The 11,663-nt window shown below is 56.0% G+C and overlaps 1 protein-coding gene across 1 annotated transcript; it reads right to left on the minus strand.

Moving 5' to 3' along the window:
* Positions 1–2,903: 2,903 nt before the first annotated feature.
* On the minus strand, positions 2,904–5,397 carry HAND1 (heart and neural crest derivatives expressed 1). Its single transcript, XM_060092094.1, has 2 exons — positions 4,846–5,397; positions 2,904–3,008 (listed from the first exon to the last, which is right to left on the minus strand). Exons 1-2 carry the CDS (start codon positions 5,395–5,397, stop codon positions 2,904–2,906), a joined length of 657 nt encoding a protein of 218 aa, XP_059948077.1.
* Positions 5,398–11,663: the final 6,266 nt, after the last annotated feature.

Here is an 11,663-nt window from a genome sequence, read left to right on the forward strand (position 1 = left end):
TATCCCGGTGACCCCCTCAATGGGCACTGGCCCCCTGTCTCAGCTTCTGGGTGCTAGGTCTGAGATCAGGACCAGACATGGCTGGGACCGAATGTTAGGTTCCTCTGCTGTCTTCTCCAAGAGGGTTTGCACCCAGCCGGATGGGGTTTTTGGAGGAGGCCTGCTTATATGCCAAACTTGGCTCTGGCGGCCACGGGCGGTACCCCTCAGAACCCCTCTCTCCTTTCACTGGCCGGGGCTACAAGAAAGCAAGACCCGGGTGCGCATTCTTCCCGTGCCTGGGATACTTCATGGTGCTAAAAATAGTCGCGGTCGGCGTGCTCTGTGTTTAGCCAGAGAATGGTCTGTAAACTAAACTCGAGTCCTGGGTTCAAATCTAGGAAAGGCCCCCTCCGTGCTGGGTCACCTCAGTCGGCTTGCTCCCTGAGTCTGTTTCTCCGCATTTCTAAGGAGCTTCCCAGCTCTTGGAAAGAAAATGAAAAAAGGAAAAGTCGATTTTTCTTTTCTGCTCCTCCCGGAGAGGCCTTGGGGCTTCGGGCCGGGTACTGAGGCCGGGGGAGGGGTGTGCCAGGACTGCTCATTACCGCGAGGTGTTGCCCTAGTTAAATCGCGGGCCTGTTTGATCTGGCGGCGGGTGGCGAGAGGGAATAAAGGAAAAAGTAGGGGGTCAGAGTAGAGAGAAGCTCATACCTCTACCGCCGTTTCCTCGCGCCCATAAAACACCTTTTATTAACTCCTTCGCGTCCGGAAAGGCCCGCGTGGCCGCTCAGCACTGCCACGGTGTTTACAGCCCAAACTAATGGGGCCCCATATTCACCCCGATGCCGGGACGAGGCGCCTGGGGCACGCCTGGCCCCGGAGCTGCCCAGGGTCTCCTTTCTCGGCCCCAAGCCCGGGCCTCCAGCTCCGGATGTGGAGCGAGAAAGCGCCGAGAGACCCGCGCGCGTCCTAACGCCTCGCTCGCAGCGCGCTCCGGGGGCCGTGCAGGCACCGCAGACCATGAGCTCCCTCGGACGATTGTGCAAGCTGTTAGGAGACATAAAAGCGTTTAGCCTAGAGCCTCGCACACGGTTGCGCACAAACCACACTGGTTGTCCGTACGCTGTTATTCAGGGACACAAAAACGCCTGCATTTGCCCGCCCCAGTTCAGCCCAGCACGCACCCGCGCCTTCACAAATGCACCCGCTTTTATTCACCCCTACACCTAGCCGTGGGTGCGCAAGTGGGAGGCTCGGAAACTGCTCTCCGCACATTTCTTAAGTGCCCGAATTAGCCTGCACATACCGCCCCCCCATCCCTTTGCACAAATCCATATACTCTCACAAATACTTGAGTGCTTTGTTGCTAAAGAGAAACCTAAACGTCTCACTTTGACCATGAGCTCTCTCAAGCTTCTTTCACTCATGTATAAAATCATAGCTGCTGCGCCTTGCCGAGTCCTTACCGTGTGCTGGGACTGTGCTCCGCAGCCCCTTGTTGGCCCCCGCTCAGCCACGGGGCTCCGTGTGAGTTCCTGCACCATGACACGTGCAACTACAGGTTCAGAATTTCACATACGCGGAAGTATTCCCGAGGGCATTCCCCTGTTCCGAGCTACCCCGCCCTCTCATTGTCCTTCGTTTGTGTGACAGACCCCCTTCCCAATAACCCCAAACCGCGGCCTGCAGACACCGATGTGCCTACTAACCCACAGACAGGCCCAAATGCTGACCCACAAAAGTCCTACCTCATCCCCTCTGGATCTAATTCGTTTCCAGTTTTCTGTTCTGTGGGTTCATTAAATCTATCCTGTCCCCGCCCCCCCCCCCATTATCTTCTAAGGAGAACTTTACTCTTTGTTCCAGGAGTAAATCCTTTATCTGCCCCCTTCCCTTGATTTGATTTGCAGTTTGGCTTGGCATTTATCAAAAGAGAAGTAGAACAGGAGGTGCTCCAACTAGCAGAAACGATGGAGCGGGGTGGGGATACCCGCCAAGATACCACACAGGCTTCTGCTGATTTCAGAAAATGTTTTATTAGTCAAGAGCATAGATACTGCTTTGCAAAGGGAGGGGGCAGTGAGTGGTCATATAGATTTGAGGTAGAAAAAGGGTGAGGACGGGGGATAAACAAACACCTGAGCGCAGCAGGCATGGTAGGTAGTTTAATACATAAAAACTTTTCAACCAAGGGAAAAGTTTTTATTTACAAAGGAAGGAAGAACGGAAAGGAAGAAAAAGAAAGAAAGAGAAAGGAAACAAGAAGAAAAAAGAAAAGAACGCAAGAAGGAAGGAAAGAGAGGTAAAGAAAGAGCCATTTCCCTTGTAACTAAGTAGGAAGTGCAGCGACAAAACTAAAATAAAATAAAAAACACCACTGTTCGAGGGAGGACAACAACAAAGGCAGCCCTCCGTCTTCCTGGTTCGGTTCTCTTTCCCTGGCAGAAAACTATTGATTCCTCTTATTGCATTTTAATTAGGAAGGAGAGCTCGAGGAGGGTTTTGACGCGAAGCCGACGGGGGGGGTGGCGAGAAAGACAGGCAGACAGTGTAGTGAGGAAGGCGTTGGGGGTTCTAAACTCGCCCCAGAAGGGTTGGAAGGGTACGTCTTAGCGTGCTTGGATCCCGCAGTCCTTCCTTTTCGAATCGTGCAGCCACGAGCCTCCCTCTCGGTTGCAGGGGTGGGGGTTTATATATATATTTCTCTTTCTCTTCTCGTATTAAAAACAATTTCAAATGACATTGCACGTGCGATCCAAATGTGTAGTTGCAGCCAGCGACCTGCCAGCGCCCCAGCAGAGGATAGGCGGGATGCTCCCCATAAGCCCCTGGCACCCAGAGCCTGGCACTCGCCTCCGCCTTCCTCTGCTCCCGGGGCTCCGGGGTCGAGCAGCCGTGGCGGGGTCCTCGACGCAGGCCTCGGCTCACTGGTTTAACTCCAGCGCCCAAACTTGCTGCGGCCAACCTGTGCGCCCTTTAATCCTCTTCTCGCCTGGGCCCAGGGCAGGAGGAAAGCCTTCGTGCTGCTGCTGCCAGAGGACACACACAAGAAAAGAGGCGAGAGAGACAGGTTTAAATGTTTCTGCTCCACTCGCCCAGGCGTGGGGTAAAAGTGGGGGTGGGGTAAAAGGTGTTGGGAGCAGTAACTGGGAGCCTTTAAATAAGTGACGAATTTCTGTTTGTGAAATAGGCAAACAGGCTCATAAATTTGCCTTTATGCGCCGAGTTCCCGGGGCGGGATTGGGGGGCGCGGAATGGGCTGGGCAGCTTCTGGGGGTTTGGTAGTGAGAATTTTCTGCGGCTGGTGAAACTAAGGTTTGGCTTTATGGCGCCGAAGGGAGACTGCAGGGGTTGGAATGGGAGGGGTGGGAATCAACAGCTTCCTCGCTCGCGGACATGCTCCCCGCACACATCCCACTTTCCAACCTAGTTTATAGCGCCTGGGCTTGGATACAGGGTTGGGTCTCTGCAGCCGGCTCTGGGCACTCAGAAGGCTACGCGAATGAGCGGGGGAGTCGGCCTGGCTTAGCATCCCCCTTCCCCGCTACTTGAAGGAGGCGGCAAAGTGCAGGGAGTGGGGAGACGCCCAATAACTACTTCCAACGAGGGCGTCGCCCGGGCCTGCATGTCCTCCAGCCCAGGGCGGCGGTTTAGAGACTCGATGACCACGGTCTTTCCCAGTCTCCTCAGGTGACTCCCCTAGTTTACCACAGCCCCTGCGGGTCAGATAAAACCCAGAGGGCTCTCCAGTCTCCAACGCGCGGTGTTCCTGAGCGCACCAATCTAGAGAAACTAGTTCAGTTCCCCAGCTTGGAAATCACTGACTGCTTCAGAGGTCCCAGAGCCCTGCGCCAGCGAAACTGAGCTCCAGAAGTGTCGTCTCACTGGAGAGGATCGAAAAAAGCCGAGTAGGAGGGCCTCCCTGGTGGCGCAAGTGGTTAAGAGTCCGCCTGCCGATGCAGGGGATACGGGTTCGTGCCCCGGTCTGGGAAGATCCCACATGCCGCGGAGCGGCTGGGCCCGTGAGCCATGGCCGCTGGGCCTGCGCGTCCGGAGCCTGTGCTCCGCAACGGGAGAGGCCACAACAGTGAGAGGCCCGCGTACCGCGAAAAGAAAAAAAAAAAAAAAAAAAAAAAAGCCGAGTAGGGATTGCGATCTCCAAAGCCAAAAGAAGTGAGTGACTTGCTTGTCGGCGTTTATACACAAAACCGTCAAGGTGGCCCTAGGAACCAGCCATGGGGAGTGGAGCGGTGAAACATCCTCCAGATGTTTATTCCTCCAGGGAATAAACTGACTTGTTTTACCCAAGTAAACAACTCCTCGGGTAGGTGGCCTTCACATCCTGTCCCGTTCTGGGCCTCAGTTTCCCTATCTGTACAATGATGAAAGTAGACCAACCTCTCTGGCAAAGGCCCTTTGAAAACAGCAGCGGAGCCCATATGCATCAATTCACATTCAGGCAAATTAAAGTAACGTACTCCTACAGCATTCTTAACCTGGCTTCCAGGAGATCCCAGGGATGAATCAGGACCCCTTGAAACTGGAAGTGAAATATATGGTGTGTGCATTTTCTCGGGGTCTGAAGCTGCCAGTGGATTCTTAGAAGGGACCCTATGAGCCTGTCCGAAAAGTGTAAGATTCTGTCTTCATTCACAGCCTTACAAACACTATCTACATTACAGATGAATTCAAATATGAATCTGCCTCCCTCCATGCACACAATCCCACATTTCAACCATCTCAGAACTCCCCGAAGCCTCTCAAAATCGCACGAACGGCAACGCAGACTCCTTCCCCTGCGTACTCGGCCTACGGATGCTCACCGCGCCCGCGCCCTTGGCTAGAGCGTATGGGACCCGGACTTACCAGCTCTCTTTTCCGCTTGCTCTCACGGCCGCCATCCGCCTTCTTGAGTTCGGCCTTGAAGGCCTCGGGGTCGCCGGCCTGTGCGTCCTTGGCCAGCACGTCCATCAGGTAGGCGATGTAGCTGGTGGCCAGGCGCAGAGTCTTGATCTTGGAGAGCTTGGTGTCAGCCGGCACATTGGGGATGCACTCGCGCAGCTCGGCGAACGCGCTGTTAATGCTCTCTGTGCGTCTCCGCTCCTTCTTGGGTCCTGAGCCTTTCCGCCGGCCCAGGCGGCCGCCGAGCGCCTCCAGCCGCCCGGGGCTCTGGCCGGCCCTGGCGTCTGGACCGTAGGAGGCAACGGCTGCAGCGGCTGCGGGCGGTGGCCCGCCTGCGGGGAAGTCCGGGGCAGCGTCAGCGGGGCTCAGCAGCCAGCTCTGGAAGTAGGGCCGCTCCTGGTGACAGCGCGAGGCAGGGCCGAAGAGGAAGGGCTCGTGGAGCATGGGGTGCGCGGGGTGAGGGTGGTGATGATGGTGATGGTGGTGATGGTGTGCGTAGCTGCCCACGAGGTTCATGTTGGAGCGGCCCCTGGCCTGCGCCGCCAGCCCGATTAGCGCCGCCCCATGCGCCCGAGACTGCCGGGGCCACCCGTGGGCTCTGGGGCGGCGCTCTGGTGGGCGCCGGCTTTGAGAGATTCTGGGGCAAGGCTGAAGATGACACCCGCAGCGCGTCTTCTGGCCGGCTTCTGTTGCAGGCGAGGACGAGGTTGCCGAGAGACCTGTTTAACCCTTCTGCGGCCTCCCCTTCAGGGTCTGGCTTATATAAGGCTGGGGCTTTGATGTCAACCTCTCCCTGGAGCCAATGGCAGGGGGGCGGGGAGGAGGAAAGGGGGATGGCCGTCCCTGGTTTTAAGCTCAGATAGTGCTACTCGACTCAGGCCGCCTGCGGGGACAGGGAGGCGGCCCCGCCTCCGCCCCTCCCCGCCCCCCAGTTCCCGACTTGTGGGGGAGACGGGGGCTAGTACTTGAGACACAGGCCTGTCAACGCCCAGGACGGTGTCTGTCACCCCCTCCTCGTGGGCCCAAGAAAAGGAATCTAGAATCATGGAGCGAAAAGGCCTTCACCTAGATTTTACAGATAAGGAAACTGAGGCGCAAAAAAAGAGAAAGGTTCTTGTTTCTAGACCTTCCAGAATCCAAAATAGAAATCCCAGAGGTTCCCAGTCCTGAGCGCATCTGCTCTACTTGGTCTCAGAGCCAGAAAAGGAGAGAGCGCTGCTGGAGGCAAGATAGGCCCCTAATGTTCCCTAAGCACCCCCAGCCCTTAGTCACCGGCCCATTCTGCGGGACTGCAGCAGGTCCTGCACCCGGTAGAGCACCCACCACCTCTGGCCAAGTCTTGTCCTCTACGGCGCAGGTGGCCACCCACTGGGGAAGAAGCCGGGGACAGGAGGTGGGAGGAGAGGGGCAGCGAGTAGGGGGACGAGGGCTCCAAGCCCACAGGCATTTACTGGTTTGTTCCGGGCTCCAGAGCTTGAAGTCCACTCTTCTCGCCTCCTGGGCGCCTGATCCAGTCCAAAGGCCGGCCAGGCTGATGCAGGGGCAGCCTCCTTCCCGCGGGACTTGAACGGAGAGCCCGGAGCTCGGCTACGCTGGGCCACCCCATGCAGGTTATCACAGTTTGAGAATGTTCGATTCTCGGCGCCAAAGGTCACACTGCGAGAAATCAGCGTTTGGCGGTAAACACACACCGAGGAGGCCACGACCTCCACACTCTCCGAGAGGCTCACGCAGCCGGAGAAACTTATCGCCTGGCATCTCACACCCACCGGCATAGAGACGCGGTCCTGGCCGCGCAGACCTCCGCTATTTCCACTCCCGGCTAGGGCCCTTACGCTTGTCGGATTCTGTCCGCGGGGGCCTTTCTCTGGGCTGGCATTGGAACCTGGGAATCCCAGGGTGGCAGCGCTTGCGGCTGGAGTTCTCTCTGTCTTACCTCCCGATGGGTAGCTTCCCAGCTGATGTCCTCATACCTGGGTCCCTCCATCCTCACCAACCTTTCCCAGCCAAGCCCCTTCCCTAGGTGGTCTGTCAACGCCCAGGACGGCATCTGCCACCCCTCCCCATGGGCCCAAGAAAAGGAATCTAGAATCATGGAACGAAAAGGCCTTCACCTAGATTTTACAGATAGGGAAACTGAGGGAGTGTGCCCTTCTCTCAAAAGCACTGTGGAGGCGAGGGTGAAAGGAGAAGAGAAATACATGACTGCTCTTTTTATTTTTTTTAATTTATTTTTATTTTTGGCTGTGTTGGGTTTTCGTTGTTGCACGAGGGCTTTCTCTAGTTGCGGCCAGGGGGGCTACTCTTTGTTGCGGTGCCCGGGCTCCTCATTGCGGTGGCTTCTCTTGTTGCGGCACGCGGGCTCAGCTGCTGTGGCTCATGGGCTCTAGAGCACAGGCTCAGCAGTTGTGGCGCACGGGCGTAGTTGCTCCGCGGCATGTGGGATCTTCCTGGACCAGGGCTCAAACCCGTGTCCCCTGCATTGGCAGGCGGTTTCTTAACCACTGCACCACAGGAGAAGCCCCCATGACTGCTCTTTTTAAAGGGCAAATTCATTCCTTTACCCATTTCTTCAACAAGTATTTACTGACCCCCGATGTGTGCCTGGCACACTTAGCAGCCCAAAGGCAGGGGCAGAAAGGTCAACCTTCTCATTTTACAGATGGGAACAGTGAGGCCCAGAGAAGATGAACAATTTTCCTTGGGGGTCCGGTATCCAGTGGGTACGCGGTTTTCCCCTCCCGTACAGGAAATAAACAGATGGCGGCGGGCGGAGGGGCGACGACACTGCGAGGGAGAAGCCAACAAATGCTTAGTCCAGAGTCGTTTCCCCTTGTGGGAGCTCGGCTGGGCTGTGGGCCCTAGAGGTGCGTGGGGGGAGGGAGGTCCTTGTTTCCTGCCTGAGGCGGCTGGAAACCCGCTGCTCTCCCGGGCGCCTGGCGCCAGCAGCGCTGGGGTTGGGCCGAGCACAGAGCCGGAGGCTCGCGGGGAGGGAGCACCCGGCGCCCGGTTGAGCCGCGGCTCCGCGGGGTCCCGCGCCTCCCTGGCCTGGAGGCTCTCTGGAGTGCCGGTGTGTGGACAGAGACAGTAATCACTCTGTGGAAAAGGACCTAAATCCTCGACACACATCCAGCCGTGGTCCTAGTCTGGCAGGATCTCCACCGGCAGCCCCTCAGTCCCACCATTACACATGCACATATATATGTACACGGCCTCACAAAAAATCACGGGCATACATGAAAGTCCATGCATTCGTGCAAACGCCACAACATATGTGTATTCTCCCGGTAACCTATTTACACCCATGCAACACATGGCATTTCAATATTCGTGCATTCCTAGGATTTTACACATTATCTCTCTCTCACCCACAGGGCACACACCTCGCTTCAGATGTGTTACAGCTCTGAGCCACTCCCAACCCTCCATGCAGGCATGCATACAGATACCATCACAGCAGAAACACATCAATTCTACACAAATATCACAGCTGCAGGGCTTGACACATACTCTTTACTGTCACACTTGTGCACAGGTCCAACCAGTTTGTGTCAGTTTCTTACAGTGTCCCACAGTTGTATTCACAGCACAGACTTCTGAAAACCCCATTCCACATTTCATGTGTTCTCAGTTACCACAAACACACACAAGTACACAGCCACAAGTACTACAGTATATGCACAGGTGCTCAGAAGTAGAAGTTTTCATATGTTCGCCCATTACACACAGGCACACAAATTCCAAACACTCAGACAAGTTGAAATCCATTCTGTCTCACCTACAGTAGTCACAGTCACAAGCCCTGGAGATGGAGTTGAAACAATAGTATGCACAGTATCACATACCCCACCCCCAGGAACGAGGAGCACGGGATAGACAGGTACGTGCAGTGACCCACATACTCACACCCTCAGAGCTCCAGCACCCACCCTCGTGTCCCAAGAGTTTTCCAGGGTTACACAGATCACTCAGGGCCCATAGAGACCCTCCACATATCCAGCCTGCTTAGTGTGGTAGGGAACGCATTATCAGTAGTGGAAGATGAACCCCAGTCCCATGAGCAGCCTTGAGGGCCCCCAGATCCCCCGACAGTTCCCCGTGGGTGGTTAAAGAGCAGGGTGCTGGCAGTCCCCTGGGCCCCAGAAAGCACTGCTCTCCACCCAGAGTCACGGAGTCTAAGTAGTTCTCCAAACAGTGCCTGCTGTGGGAGCACGGCCCTCGAGGACCACTGGGGCTCCAGGCTGGGAAGCCTCCAGTGGGATGGACGCCAGGGAGATGGCCTGTGTAGAACACGAGCCGCCTAGGCTCCAGACCCGGCCTTCTGAAAGACCCCAATGTGCTTTTAAGTCCAGCGTGGCTCAGGTGCATTTGGAACAACAGTGGGAACCCAGTAAAGGTGTTCTCTCCCTCCTTCCCAGGCTATATGGTGTGGGAGGTCTGGGGCCCAGGAGTTTGGCCGAAATGTTTCTAAGCTGAGAGGCAAGAGATGTGCCTTGAGTTCTGGCTCTACCTAGCACCTTACTGTGTTCCTTTCCCTCTCTGAGCCCCAGTTTCCCCATTGTCAGAAAAACGGGGACTGATAGTATGGAGTTCTGTAATTCCCAGTTCTGGGCTGTTGCACGGCTCCCCTCTGGTTCCTCTCTCCCAGCTCTGGGACTTCGCACTTGGCTCTGGGGCCCGAAGACTCTAGCCTGCCCAGGCCCACGAAAACAGACTAAGGAGCAGGAATCTGGGACTCCGGGGTGGGGCAGGGCATCCTACCTACCAGTCTCAAATCCCCCTACCTCCCCTCCGGACCCGCATCCCGAGGTGCTCGTGGGGACTGCGCCTTCACAAGGTCTGGCGCTCCGAGTATTTGTAAACGCACGCTTCTTCCTCCAGTTATGCTAGTGAGGTCGGGCCAGCACCCTCACCCCATTTTACAGGCTCTTAAGCACACAGACGTTAAAACTTTGTATTAAGGGAGTGTTTAAGAGAGCCTCGCGGAAGAATCGCGCCCACCCACCGGGACTGAAACTCAGCACTGGCATCCTGCCCTGTGTGAACCGTCGCATCCTCGTCTCCCTCCTCTGTAAATAAGGGTGCAGTAACACCCGCCGCAGAGGGCTGGTTTAAGATTAAGCGAAATTATATAGGTGAAGCTCTTAGCACAGTGACAGTAAACCTGGATAAATGGTGGCTCTGTTTTTAAGAATACTAATTCCACAGGGGAAGCAATGGAGTTCCATGAGTCGTGACTACATAGCCCTGGATAGGGAGGGAATCCAGGCATCCCCTTTGCAGTGCTCTGTTCTGATCTGACCGCTCCCGTTTCGGACCGCATCGAGTCCTCTTCTTTCCCCACCGCCCCTACAAAACCCTACTGTCAGGAGGCTGGAGATGGGGGAGACCGAGCATCGCCAGGTGCGGGGGGATTATGTTGCCAGAGACCTGAATTCCAGTTCCAGATCCCACCCACCCGCATTTCCTTTGCTGTATGGTTTGGGGGTGTAGTTCCTGCCTCCTCCAGGACTCAGTTGTCCCATCTGTACAGTGGACTGGCTGTACTCAAGCCTCGGACGCCTCGGGGTCCCTCTCCGGACTGCCCCGCTCCTCCCCTCACTCCCGCCCCCAGGACTGGCAGGCCTGGGGGAGCCCGTGCCCCGGCGCCTACCGCAAAACCTTCTCCCGCCGCGTCCCGTGACCTTGACGCCACCAGCAATCCCCGCACCGGACCCCTTATCTAAATAGGGCCGTAAATCAAGGAGCTGTCAGGGCCCGGGTAATTACAGGAACTCCATAAAAAGGACCCGGCCGGCCGCCTGTTTATATTAGCGCGGTGTAAAATATTCTCGCTGTCTTGGGGAATCGCGTCGCGCAGTAACGCGCCATAAATCAGCCCGCGGGCCATTTACCCCGCGGCTTGAGCGCGCAAATCCCTTAAACATCTCTGCAGCATCTAGAGTGTCTAGGACTTTCCAATCTGGCCCAACCTGCTCCCCGGGGCCAGGAAAGCGTGGGCGGGGCTGGGGGTTTGGGGGACAGTCAGGGCAGGGAAGAGACAGAAAGTGGCTCGATTTCCCCTATAAGCTCGTGGGGTGAGAGGCCTCCCTGCCTTTGCCAGTATGTGAGAGTAGCAAGTCTGCTGAGATTTCGTATTAGTACCTACAGAGGAACCGACCTAGGGAGGAGGGGAAGGGGCTTCCCTAAGGACACAGCCAATGGGTGGCAGAGACGCAGCTAGAGCCCAGACACCTCGTGGAGACCTGGGCTCCACGGCAGCCTCTGTCTTCCCCTATTTCCCCCTTTCATGGGATGAGGAGTGGACTGGCCAGAGAGGGTCCAAGCCACAAGCTGATATTCCATTCTCTACCCTTTAGCTTCGGGAATCCCTGAGCTTTCTGCAACTGTGCACAGAATTATGTGTGAATGATATTGTGTGTGGGGGGGAGCTCTGATTCCTAGTCCCGCCCCGCCTTGTTTTAAAGGTGGCAAGCAGGCCTAGAGGATGGGGCACACAGCTAGAAATTGAAGACCCTCCTGCTGAAATAATCCCTTCTGGTTTATCTCCCCCACGTTCTTTCCTAAAGAAAACCTAAGAGAGAGAGATTGTAGGTGTGTGTGCATGGGGTGGGGGAGTGAGGGGTGCAAGGCTGTCCGTTCTTAGGTTTGTAACAGCCTCAAAATTACAAAATCTGTTTAAGGTAAACCTGATGCTGCCCGTTGTATAATGCATAACACAAATCAAGCTTATGGAAAAAGAATATTAAATTTTCCATGTTTTCTCTCGGCTCTGGGACCTG

This window comes from Mesoplodon densirostris, chromosome 3, assembly GCF_025265405.1.
Source record: "Mesoplodon densirostris isolate mMesDen1 chromosome 3, mMesDen1 primary haplotype, whole genome shotgun sequence".
NCBI classification, from domain to species: Eukaryota; Metazoa; Chordata; class Mammalia; order Artiodactyla; family Ziphiidae; genus Mesoplodon; species Mesoplodon densirostris.